Below are 14,010 nucleotides of genomic sequence, written 5' to 3' on the forward strand. Positions count from 1 at the left end.
TTCCTCCTAACATCCCACACATAGTATGCATTCAAATATTTGCAAATAGAATAAAAAATTTCAAATAAATATGTTAAGTCATTAAAAGCTAATATGTGAAATATGCAACTCTGACATTACTCAAAAATTGCGTGTCACATAATAGCAATCACTTTACTGGAATGCAGCATAAAATGCTGATTTCCAATTACCACATTACAGAAATAAAAGAGTTCGGTATTCAGAGGGCCCAGTTACAACACTCAGTAACTTAAGGCTTTTTAAACAGTAATAAACTTCTGAAACCACTGATATTATCACCACACAACTTCCTGAAAGCAAAATGATACGTCCAATAGAGAAGAGTTAATAAATTTAACAGACCTCCATAAGACGAACTATGTTATACCATAAAAATTATATTGTTAAAGGATATAAAATGGCAGGGGAAAATGCTCATGATGCAATTTATTTTAAAAAAACACACTCAGTGATACTATTAAAATAGGATCCCAATGTTGTCATATCCATAAATAGAGGGGGAGGATAAAAGAATGGAAGGAAATTCACCAAAAATGTTAAGAGTCACTATCACTGATTTATGGGTGATTTTCATTTTTTAATTGATACATTTTAGTTTTTTTTCCATGAGATGAAGAGTACTTGTTATGATAAGAATACATGCGTCTAATTCCTTATAACAATACATTTTTAATGATTACTAGGAGGAAGATATTTAAGATTCTCATAAACTCTCAAATGACTATAAGAAACTGTCTTAAAAATGTATACACAAAATTTTCCCCTGAAAAATAAAAATTCACATTAAGGTTCAAAGACAGTATGCTGTGATAACTCTCTGCCCTCACACCACCACCTTTCCCAGGATTCAGAGACCACAAACCACCCTGCTGTGAAAGGTAAATTTATAATGTTTGCATCTTCGGGAAATCCCTGGGCGTCCAGTGGTTAGGACTAGGCGCTTTCACTGCCGGGTTCAATCCCTGGTGGGGGAACTAAGATCCTGCAAGCCGTGCAGCGTGGCCAAAAAAAAAATGTTTGCATCTTCAATTCTCTACATTTCAAGAATAACAAAATGGAGAGAAAGAACAGTCTGGGGAAAAAGTAAAATGCAAGTTATTATCAGTTCTACAAAGGTACCACAGTAGATCTCTTCTTTCCTGGTCCTCTACATATAAACAAAGATAATATATCTTTCTTCTCTCATGTCTGACTTCAACTTCAAGTGATGGAAGGAAAAATGGTATTTTACGATTGACTTCGCAATTTAAAAAAACCTCAGTAAAACAACTAGAAAAATATAATTTAAATGCATTAATTATTAACGAAACACATACTTCCACAAATCAAAAAGTTCCTAAGAAGGAACTTAAATAAGCAATATTCCTTTAACAATTGCAAGGCATTTTTAAAGCAAAATATATAATATTTACCTAACCAAAAAAAAAAAAAAAACCTGACAAGGAATGCTATAAACTATAATAAACTGAGATAAGATTACCTTTTTACTGCTGATAATTTTTTATTACTATAGTAAAACTATAATCTCCAAAAGAACTTTATCATGCAATGGTAAACTATGGCACACTTTTTTTTTTTTTACTTAGATTAATAAACAGAAATCAATTACCTGGTTAAAGATTTTAGAATTGCAAAGATAGTAGACAAACAGAATACCTTTAAACAGACTTAGTCCCCTTCCAAAACAAACAAAAACTCTTCAAACAACGAAGCTGTAAAGGTAGAAACTGTATTTCAGAAAATTGCTGTAATCAATCCAATGTCCTAAACCAGTCATATTTTATATATTTTCTATAGCTAACACATGGTCTCTTAAAAAGACAAATTCTTTAAAGAAATACCACAACTGATTTACATACCACCCCAAATATTAAAGTCAATAACCAATATTTGTTACATTCCTCAGCAACTCTTCTCTTACAATTTAGAGGAGAAAAATTTCCTATTCTGGCAAGAGGGTTATTTCTCAACACATTTTAATCACTAAACACTGTCTTTTGTGTACTAATATCTCCATCTGCTGGAACATAACTTCCTTACTACCAAAAGTTCTCAAGGACAAAAACTTTACAGTAGAGATTTTGCAACTACTTAGAAATAAAACTTTAATACTTAATTTCTACCTAGGGATTTTCTCTAACTCACAGGACCTTTAAAGCCTAAAGAGCTATCCTTATTCTTTTCCGGATATTATTCAGAAGAATTTACTAAATTAAAACACTCTGCCTGCTATGTTCTCTTCTCTTCCTGCCCTTCAGGCTTAAGATACAAATCACTAGCCTGAACAGCACAACCTTCTCCTTTTAAGTTAACTATCTCTCTGGATCTTACCTCCATAAATATACACACTCCCTAACCCCTGATTATAAAATATATTCTCCTCTAATTTCTGCTAGACATGGGGTAAAAGCTAATAGAAACAGTCAGTATAACAACAAAAGAACTTAGCTAATAAATGACATCATCAAAAGGTCAAAAACAAGATTTGGTAGGAAAAAAAAAAAACCCTTAGATAAAAACCTTTAGATAGAATAAAGCCAAAGAAAGAAGGAAGAAAATCACAATCAGTTAGAAGAACAAGAGGTCACTGGTTCTACCTATAATCTGTAACGTGTCTAAAATGTATAAAAAACATTTAAACATATTCAGTAGTTTTACTATTAGTAATATTATTTTGAAAGTATGTTCTCTACATTGTAGGATAAAGTAAATAAGTAATTCTGTCATTGTCAGAAACCATGATATTTTGGTGTTGGCAGAAAAAGAAAGATATGATTATAAAATTAAATATAATGTTAAAATTGACTTGAAAATACAAACATGAATTCATTAATTTAAAATCGATACTGTCTAGCTCAGAAAATGGCCAATGGCCTGGAAGTAACCTCATCCTGACAGCAATCAACATGTTTAGTGCCTAAATTCACATCTCTAATACCATTTCCATTAAAAAGAACCTTGGAGAAAGGGTTAATTCTAGCTGTGGGGCAGGTGAGCTTGGGGCATCAAACTGTCCCAAAAAGCAAGGAAGATTTCAAAAGACACAAGAGCCAGTTAGATTATCACAGGCCAAAATTGCGAAAACCTGAATATCAGAAAGAATATTAATTGCAGTGAGTCTATGAAGATCCATGAGCCCATAATGATTATCATGAAACACAGAAAAAATTCATTAGTCACCATTTGAGCCAGCTAGGAAACCAACACTTTACTTTGACAACCAACCAATAATTAATAAGAATAAGCACCGATCTGACTTTTCCATTAGGAACTTATTTTATAATAGTAATATTCCCTGCTGATGAAAGAAAGCTTTACCTTTTAAAGAAGACCTAACTTTACAGTGGAAGGATCAGTCTATCTCCACTCTAACCCAGATTATCAATTTTAGGTTCACTAACAGTAGAACCAGAACTGTGCCCCCAGAGCGATACAACATTAAGTACACAGTATCCCCTATGACATTATACTGGAACCTGTCCAATTCTTTAGATCTAACTGCCAAAGTAATAGATACAGATGACATAAAGGAACAAGCCCAGTGACAAGAAAGTTACATTAATGTCATTAAAAAAAAAAAGGGATGGTTCTAGATTTAAAAGACTTCAAGTCGTAACAACCAGATTCAATGAATGGTCCTGAGTCAGATTCTGATTTGCACAAGCCAGTTCGGTTACAAAGAATATTTTGGGGACAACTACAGAGATCTGAATGTGGACTGGTTATTATATTAGTTGTAGGATTAATCCATTTTTTTCAGGGTGAAGTCACTATGTAGAATACTGCTAGTTTTTAAAGAGACACCTAGGGACTTATGGGTAAACAAAAAATAATTTGTATGCATGTTTATTTTTAGATAAACACCATTTTTAAAAAAAAACTCTAGAGTTTAAATCTAAAATGCAGAAAGATCAAAATATATTTTTGTTAAATATTTTGAGAAAATATAACAATTTCTTAAAATTCCCTAATCTCTTAACTCTCCACATTGTATCCAAATTCTACTTCCTTAAATCCATATACTCTATACACTCTTCTTAGTTTACCCCCAAAGATTTCATTATGGCATCCTGATATAACCCAAGCCATCAATGGTTCCTTACAAAACTCAGAATAAAAGCTGAACTATTCACCCTGGCATTCAAGGCCCATCACAATATAGCCCTGAATTAGTCTTCTGGCTCTGCTCTTCTAATTCTCACCACTTCTCTATATGCATTTGCCATTCCAAGTAACTTCATCTAAACACACTTTGTGAAAGTCTTTCACTCTCCCATCACTACTGTTCTGACACCACTGCACTTTTCTCTTCTGCTGGAACATCCTTCACCCCCTCATTCACCTCATTAAATACCGATTAATAATACCACTCACCTATGAGTACCAACCCAGGTTCCACTTCTCAAAACAACCTTACTAGACATTTCAGCTCAAAGTGACTTCTTCTGAACTTTCAGAATGTTAGTAGTGAATGATTCTCCTGCACACAAAAATTAGGTGATGCGCATATGGATAAATTACCTTTCTCCGTTTTTCTCTTCTCTCATTCTCTACAAACTGCTTTGCTTATCTGCTTGTCCATCCTATCAAAAACAACCTTAAAATGTTGACAGAAGTTAGATGATGCAGCCTTATAGTCTACGAAGCTCTTTTGCATATAATATTCTCCAGCCTCTGAGTACTTTGATTTGAAGTTTGGCAGGGCAGTTGATAACACAATTTACACATGAAGAAGCTGAGGTTCAGAAAGGTTACCTATATGTCCAAGACCACCAAACTAATCAGTTAACTGCAAGTCATGATTAAATCCCAGGTCTATTTGTCAAAGAACTGTTACTACTTTGCAACACAGTCTCATTAGCATAAGGACAGAAACCGGAATTCATTTTCGTCTTTATGCTGGCTCACTTGTGTACACATGCACACACAGAGTCAACACTTGAATACGTCATAACAATGGAAACATCACTGCAACAATGGTGACAGCAGCAACACTAATAAAGGATTAAGGGCAGTTAATTTCAGAGTAATTTATAATTGGCCTTGGTTTGAAATTTTTTATTTCTTCTAATCAATTCTATCAGAGTGATACAATTACTGTAACACAGCAAACAAGTAAGTGTGGTTTATACTTAATTCTTTTGCATATACTTGAAAGGAACAGTGGATGCTCCAGATGTGGGCATCGGGAATGGGATGTAGAAGCTACCCAGTGCAGCATTATTTCCATTCGATTAATCATCATCCACCTCTTGGCTGGCTTTATTTAGTTGCCTACCTATGCTTTTAACCACCCTATGCTAATCTAAAACTGATACAAGTGTATATATTCCTGACTCGAATCACCTAGCAATATTAAACGTCTAAATAAAACCTTCCCATCAGAAATGTTTTTTCCTCTTGAGTAGTTATTAAAAATAGTAATAAAAAGAACACCAACAATACTAAATATTCACTAGATTTATTTGTACCATGTTATTTTAAGAGCTAAAGCTCTATCCTTTGGTTACTAAGAAGTTTAAGTGAATGAGTTGAAAGCCTCTTAAAACGCCTTTACTTTCTTATTTTTTAGCCCTTTAACTATCACAAAGATTTACCAGTAAAAAATGTGTGTGTATATATATATTTATATTAGCTCCGAAAATTTGACCAGCATTTTGCTCAACTCGAACATATCACAGAATTAGCAAAACCCCCATTTGCTTTTTTTTTTCCTTCATGTTCACGACCTGAGGCAACAGCAGCAGTTTTCTAGTACTTGGCTGCGTTTTTCTTCTCTAGTACCGCTCAGGGAGTGGCACATTCACCAAACAGATCACCTTGCTTTGTGATTTGGACAAGTCACAACCTCTCCATACCTCGGTCTCTGCACCTATGAAATGAAGACCTCATCCCCCAAACTCTCAGGTCCCTGGTAGCTCTGAAATTCCATGAACTTCTGGTATTACTTTAATATGCCTTATACTCAACTGCATCTAGGAAGAAATGTTTTGTATTTCTTCTAGTTCTTTTCACAAACACATCTCTTCAAACACTCTTTGTAAAAGAATTTTGAGACCCTGTAAAATACTATGACACTGAAGTAACGAAAACAAGGTTCCAAATAAAATCTGCCTAAAAGTTTGCTTTTTACCAGTGCTTTCCTTTCTCTTCAATGTAATAAATACATGTATGTTATATATTCTTAATTTTTCCTATATATTTTAAACTATTAAATGAGCTTAAAAGCCACGGGTTCCTCCAATAATCTGCAACTGACCAGGTGATCATGCCCAATCTTTACAACTCATCCTGCACAAAAGCCAAAAGCCAGGTGTTTAAGACCCACTCCACTTTCCACTGTTGATATATAATCATTTCAATCCTGAGGCCAGGCAGATGTTACTTTGAAAACCTTCCTTGCTCTGAACTTCACCATCCCTAGCACCCAACCCCCAAGGATTTCAAGGCCAGCTCACATTCACTGCATGGCTCCCTTTATACACATGCATGCTTGCACACATGCGATCACACACACTCTTTCCTCATTACCATGGCCATACAGCATAGGACCACTTCATGGGTTTAATGGCATTTTGATGTTTTTCTGAGACTTCAACACCCTTGAAAAGCATCCAAATTGACAAATTCTGTTTTATAAGTAATGTGATAGAAATGTTACAGTAAACTGATTCATTTCACCAGCCTCAAAATTTAAATAAAATATGTAGGTTAGAATCAATACATAAAGCAACATTATGAACATAAACACAATTTTGTTTATTTTATTAGACTTGATAGGATTGCCGGGTTTTCAAACTAAGAGTTTCTGCTTTAGAAAACTGAGGAAATGTTGAAAACATTAAATACAGTCACTGCCTCATTAATTACAAGAATTCTGGATAAATCACTTAACTTCGACAAGCTATATATTTGTTAAAAACTCTTGACAGATTTATTTTAAAACACTGTTAAGGCTAAAACAGAAAAGTAAACTCCTTTTAAGAGGGTTAAATTTCAGTTAACTGAAAATGTCAATTTATCAGTCTTCTAAGTAACGGCACAGTTTCAAATTAGCTTTAAGAAACACCTGTGTTTAAAAATTGCTATTTGTGTTAAATTACTGTAACAGCCACCTATGTTTATACTCAGCTTTCCTCTAAACTAAAACAATTCAAACAGTCCTTATTTATCCTGAGCACATCAAAGCAGCACTTAGGGGCAAGGAATCTTTCATATTTATTGTGCTCTACACAGAGTACAAGAACCACGTATCCACTGAATGTTGACTTTTATAGGTAATTGACTAGGGGAAGGTTCACCTATATAATTCCATAGATGCCAAAACTTTCAAGAGCTGAGACAAGCACTGGTAATACTTATGGACTGATATACTTTGTATAAGGACTGGCTAGAAACTACTGCTTAAGTAAAGCAATTTTATCTTTCTAATTCTCAGTCACATCAATGGTAGTCAAGTAAAATTAAGATTAGGCTCCTTGAGGACAAGTACTGCAAAAAATATTGTAAGATTTCTAAAAAATACCATCTTTAAGAAAAAAATACACGTACCTTTTTTCTAATTGCCAAAACTATCTGCTTAATCCCACGTTTTAGAGAAACTAGAAATGAGAAAAGGATTTAAAGTGTGAACCTATTTATTAATTCAACAAACATCTGAGATCATACATGTGCCAGGCTATAAGGTGGCCACCTTCAAGGAACTAATTCTAACAGGGAAGACAGACACAAAAAGAGATAATAACATTACAGTGTTAAGTATGATGGTAACTACATAGAGAGTAGTACCTAACACAGGCTGGGGTTATATTTATAGTCAAATTTCGTAACACAGTCACACTAACAAAACAAACTGTACTCACTATGAAAAGTTTAATGCTATTTTTGCAAAAGTTTAATGCTATTTTTGTTTTCTGTTAAATGAAAACAAAGCTGTAAAAATCTTACTTGGACATCAAACAATCTAGCTATTTTGAGTCCCCAAACTGAAATGTTAATTAAAAAAAAAAGGGATATAAGCATTTCCTAAAAGTTCTCATTAAGAAAAAAATACATTATTGCACTTAAAATTCACACTGAACTGTCTTGATGTCAAAAAAGGAGGGGCCCGAGAAAATGACTAAGTCCTGTCAATCATGTAAATAAAAAATTGGTACCTAATTCTAAGTATGACTTCTTGGCATGGGCCCATGCACTATCCCCTTCCCTTGACCCTAAAATAGATCCTTGCGTATCTTCACAACAGCTGACATATAAGTAACAGAAAATCGCTCAGTAAGCTCCTTAATCAAAAAATAAATCCTAACAATGGCATAGCACTTCCAACATCTCCAACTGAATAAGGCAAGTCTTACTTATAATTGCACCACTATAAATCAAACAGTGTATTAACAGCATTGAATTCTCAAGTAAATTAAAATGTAGTTCCAGTCAGATTATAAAAAGCTGCCCTTATAATCACACTGGTGTAATTCTCTTGATACCAAAAAAGTCAAAAAACAAAACAAATCAAAAACCTTACACTGGCCTCAAAAAACGAGCATCTGAATCATGCTCAGGAAAGGCAAGGAGGGGTCCACTTCATGTCTTTTGTTGCAGGAATCTATTTCTCTTAAGAAGTAAACCAAAAACCATTTCTTATGGAAAACGGATGCACTTCAATCAGCTTCAGGACTGGGACTACTGGGGGGATAATAACAGGAATAAGATGCGCACACAGCATTGAAAAGGTCACATTACCTTGTTTTCACTTGATATTCTCAAAGCCACTTAAGAAAAGGTGCTCATACCAAACACAGTAGCAAATGTGATTAGCAGAGACCTATTTCCATTAACTCAATTACGTTATATCCTTGGTAGTACAGATTTACTACAAAGCATGTAAACTAGATAAAGTTAAGAAAGAGAAGTCACCTGCATCATAGTATGTACATGCGTTTTGAATACACAGCCGGGTTACAGGAGTAGAGTTTCGAAAATACAGAATAAATGTTGAATAAATGACCCGTGATACAAATTATCATTTCCATTATTACCTTACTATAGCTGCTGACACCTCCTGGGTGAGGAGAAAAAAGGAAAATGGAAAGAACAACTAATTATAAATACTGGCTTCCTTCTTATTACTAATAATTCAAAGGATTGTGCATACAAAAACACTACCTTTGCTCCTAAACAACAGATTAATTACTTCAACTTAAATAAAATCTGTTTGTCACAGATATTGGTTACTGTCAACAAGGCTTCTTCGGGGGGGGGGGGGCCAAAACTATAGTAAACTTATATAGCAAAATTCCTCTCAATACCAAGAAACAACCATATAATTTTTAAACTTATCAAGATTTCTAAAGAAAAGAAAGGAAGAAAATTGAAGTGCAGGAAAACTGAGAATGATACATCCAATAATAAATGCATAACAAATGGAAATTAACATGGAAAAATGTTCACTAGTAAAGCAAATTTTAATTTAAAATACTTTTTGCTCTCATTTCCAAGGGAGAGGGAACAGGGAGAGAAAATAAATTGAGGTCAAAAAGAAAACTTACATCCCCCCTCACCCCAAAAAAGACCATGAAAAAGTGAATTTTTCAAATCAGTAATGCAGACTCTAATCTAACACGTTTGCTCACTTTTTCTGAGCCATGCACTGATTTTTCAGTTATTCTCAATAAAAAGATTTAGGCTAGCCTTCCTCATAAACCACACTATATATTCATTAATTTTCGTATCTGCCTAAGAATGAAAAATCAGAATCTAATTTTAACATTCCTAGATCTCCATTTCCCCCTATTTGGGATTTTTAAGTCAAACTGATTTTATTTTTACTTTTACACTGTCTCAATTCTAAACTGCAATACTTTATTAAAACAATTTGCATTCAAATACTGTTCCTGTGTTCCTGCTTAAGTTTCATTTTCACGACAAAGAAAGGTTTCCAAAAAAAAAAACAACCCTAGTAACAGCTATTCTTTCCCAAGGATGGATGGTCCCAGGGTTCAGTGGAAAACTTCTCTTTAAAGGCAGAGCAGTTTAACACTTTTAAACCTTGGTTTTATCTGTAATCGTCTCTATTGTCAATGAAGGATTAAGTATCGGAATTATCAACTTAAGTTATGTCATTCATACGACTGGCCCAACCTAGAATGCATTCACAACCTAAAAAAGCAACCAGGTTGACGATACTTGAGAGAAAAAGCTGACGACCCCTCCCCCACCCCGCAAAAAACAAAAAACAAAAAAAGACTGTTCACCGTCCATAGTCAAAATATAAGCTAAAGGTTAACTTGGCATAAAATTAAAATGTTCAGTCTAAAGCATTCAAGTTTTAATCAACCAAAAAAATCTAGAACACAGAAATCCCAAATGTGTAACCAGCCAAATAAAAACTCTCAAACTGACAAGGAAATTTTTCAAAACCTTACTTTTGAAAAATATTTCAAAATTGCTACTCATTCAAAACTTCTAATTATCAGAAGATGCATCTACTGTAACCAAGTACAGTATCTTAACTCGATTAAACTAATCACTAAAGTAAAATTTACAGTTTTAACTAAATTTAAAAACAATTTTTCAGCCAATCATATGGACAAAGAAAATTAGAATTCCTAACCACAAACAGAAGTCATGATTAATTTATTTGGGACAATGACAGGCCACAAAGAGGTAAAGCACAACCTGCCAAATTTCAGAATTAAGTCACCCAGCACGGATAAAACGTGATGCACTTCAGAAACCAATATTTTTCTTAAGTCAAAATACGTTTATAATAAGGCTAACAATTACAGGAAGCAGCTTATTCCACACTGAGGAATAACCCCTTTTCCTGTGTGTTTGTACTGGTCTGGTAAAAAACAATCAAACTTCCTAGTCATTCTGCTGCCCCTTTTTAAACATCCTAGCTATTACACAGAAGCAATCTTAACGCTGGGGAGTTGAAAAGGCTAAAACTCAAGATAGAACTGAGACAAGAAATGGAGTAAACCACAATGAAAGGGAAAAAATATATATGTTATTTAGAATATACCATCCTCAACCAGTGGTCTCCAACATTTAAAACTCAAATGGTTACTATTTTCAGGCGAAGAGAAATGAACAAACCTTTGTTAGAAATAATGACATAACTGGAATTCTAGATTCAGAAGATTAAAAATTACCAAACCAAAGGTTAGAAACTTTTTAACAGAACCAACTCCAAATTATCATTGAGAGATTTCAGACCAACATAAAAGTACAAACGAGAACCCTTTCAGAATCAGAGAAACTCAAATTACTTACTTCAAATAGTGCAAATGAGAAAATATTTCAAAACTTTTTAATAATCTCCTATGCTGTTTGACTGAATTCAACATTTTAATTCAAAGAATGCAATTTAACTTTAACCCTAATATTGTCAAAACCTATTTTCATTTTAATGATTATAAAGGACTCCTTCTGTACAACTGTGCTTAAAGAAAAAGCAAAAATTTTTGCTAATACTACCAAAACTTTAACTGCACCAAAATATGCCAAGAAGAAAATAGCGTATTACTTCTGCAATGTGATAAAATTGTTCCAATAATTTGAAAGAAAGTGTTTTCAAAGTTTTCAAATACATATATGGACACAAAACGACAAATGAAATGACCTATGATTTAAGTTTCAACTAAATTTAATATAGGTCAGGTAATTGAGTATGTTACATATTTTGCTCCAAACATTTCTCATGTTTAAAAAAAATAACTGGCGCCCCTTAGCGCCCACATTTGGAAATACTCAATTTAAGAGTTCCAGCAATTTTTTTTTTTTTTTTTTTGACATTCCAGAAAGTTTTCTGCCTCCACAATCTTTCAAATGCCAACACAAATAGGAAGAGCAGAACCCCTTAAAGGGACAGCTCAGGTTTTCTCCGGAACAATTTCGTGTTAGCAGATTTGCTGTTTCAACTATGGAAAAAGCCCATTTCAATATGGGCTTACTGCTGTACGTTGTAACATATGTAGACAAAAAAATAAGTACGCAGTAATAGCTGACAGTTTTGTACTTTTAAAGTTGTTTCTATGACTTTCTTGACAACAACAGCTTCTGGGATTCTTCTTGAACCACCTTTTAACACGGAGACATTTCCGGTCTTTTGTTCTTTCCTGACATTCCAACTCTTAACCTTCAGATTCCTTTTCCCCAGCTCTATTGTAAAAAAATCTCTCAAAATTCTTGCGAAAAAATCTAAAATCCCCTGCTCATCGCTATAAAGGACAGTTTTCCGTTTTCTTTAAGCAGTCCTCCGGTGATGCTTCTAAGCAGAAGAAACTCCTCGCTACTCGATTTTCAAAATAAACATTTTTGTTGGTCATGTTTTTCCCTAGGCGTCCCCAGAAACGCACAGCCACCGGACGCGAATCGTCCCGGTCACTGCTGAAGACCTTGTTAAAGTAATCCCAGAGTTGGCCAAAATTAATCTTCTCGTCATTCTTCGCTCGCCACAGCTCTCCGCCAACAAAGCTTTGCTGCGAACTTCTACTCGTTTTCATCTTGGCCCTTTCAACGTCTTGGCTTCCCGTCCTAGCGGCCGCGGCGGCGGCGCCCTCGGGAGAAGGCTCTCCGCCGAAGTTCTTTCGGACGCGGGATTACGTTTACATGTGTCCTCGCGGTATTTCGCGTCCACACCCCCACCCCCAAAAGTGAAGTTCAACTCCCGAACACTTCTCGCTTCCCCAAACAAAAGGACAAAAAGTGCTTTCCGCTGTCATTTTGTCCTCGCCTTCGGCTGCATCAGCAGTACTTTCGGTCGGCTCTGGAATTCCTTTAAATTAACCAGCCCCACACTACTCCCCTCGAGTACGTCCAAGCTACACAAACTTCAAAAAAACCACAAGCCACACTGGACTTCCCACTCCGGGAGCCGCCGGCGACCTCTGGGAGGGCCCCCTCCGGGAGCGGCCCCGAGGCCAGTGTCCTTCAGGCGCCCGCGGGGCGCGGGGCGGGCGAGGCCGGGCTGCTCCCCGGGAGGCCCGCGAAGCTCGGGGCCGTCGCGGTGCTAGAGGCCGGGCCGGGAGCCGGGGGCCCTGCAGCCTCCCCCAGCGCACCCGCTTGGGCGCCGGCGGCGCGGGGCCCGGCCGGGGCGAGGGGTCCCGGAGCCGGGGCCCCGCGTCCGGGGGGGCGTCCCGCCGGGGGGGCCCGCCCGCCGCACCCCGCGAGCCCAGTCTCGGCGCCGCCTCCTCGCGCCCCGCCCGGGCCTCGCCGTCCCCAGGCGCACGGTCCCCGCCGGCCGCGACCTTCCCGCCCTCCCCACACTCCGGCGGGCGTCGGGTCCCGGGAAGAGGGGCCGCCGCCCCGGCGCGGGCCGCGCGGGGCCGGCAGGGCGACTCACCTTCGTCCAGCAGCCGCTCGAGGTGGTTGAAGATCCCGCAGAAGTTGGGCAGGCTGCTCATGAGCTTCTTGTCGTTCATCAGCTGCATCAGGTAATCTGGGGTGGGCTTCGGCTTCTCCTTCGTTTCCATTTCCCCGACCATATTCCAGGCTCCGCAGCTCACTCCGCCCGCCGCCGCCGCCGCCGGAGAGGAGGGAGGGGCGGGGAGCCCCGGCCGCCGGCCGCTCCGGACTCGGCGTCCCGCTCCGCTCCGCTCCCGCGCCGGGCGCCGGGGCGGCCGGACCGCGCGCTCGCCGCGCTCTCCCCGCCCCCGCAGGCACTTTCCGCCCGCGGCCCGACGCGCTCCCGGCCCGCCGCCGCTCCTCGGCCGCCGGCTCGGCGCGTCCCTTACGAGGCCGGCGGGCGGGACGCGGGTCTCCGCGGGCCGAGTGCGGGCGCGGGCCGCTCGGCGCCGGACGAAGAGGAGCCGGGCCGCCGCCTCTCGCTCAGCTGGTCGCGCCCGTTCAGCCGCCGCCTCTGCCGCGGGCTCGGGGTCTCTCTGGGCTGGTCTCCGCCGCGGCCGCTTCTGCCGCTGCCGCCGCGCTCTGACTCCGCTCCTCCTCTTCCTCCTCCTCCTCCTCGCCTCCTCCTCCTCCTCCTCACTC

General features: G+C 38.3%; 1 protein-coding gene across 7 annotated transcripts in view; it reads right to left on the bottom strand.

The window, feature by feature from the left end:
* The window catches only part of QKI (QKI, KH domain containing RNA binding), a 143,104-nt gene extending 129,442 nt beyond the window's left edge, over positions 1–13,662 (bottom strand). For 4 of the 7 annotated variants that reach the window (XR_009703011.1, XM_061207633.1, XM_061207632.1 and 1 more), the window contains exon 1: positions 13,367–13,590. Coding sequence is in view for 6 of the 7 variants with exons in the window: in XM_061207633.1 (XP_061063616.1) it covers positions 13,367–13,508 (142 nt within the window). In the remaining variant the exon portion in view is untranslated. Of the gene's footprint in view, positions 1–13,366 lie in introns of all 7 variants that reach the window. The other 3 variants (XM_061207635.1, XM_061207637.1, XM_061207636.1) reach the window with 1 other exon arrangement.
* Between the last annotated feature and the right edge of the window lie 348 nt (positions 13,663–14,010).

This window comes from Eubalaena glacialis, chromosome 12, assembly GCF_028564815.1.
Source record: "Eubalaena glacialis isolate mEubGla1 chromosome 12, mEubGla1.1.hap2.+ XY, whole genome shotgun sequence".
Lineage (NCBI taxonomy): Eukaryota > Metazoa > Chordata > Mammalia > Artiodactyla > Balaenidae > Eubalaena > Eubalaena glacialis.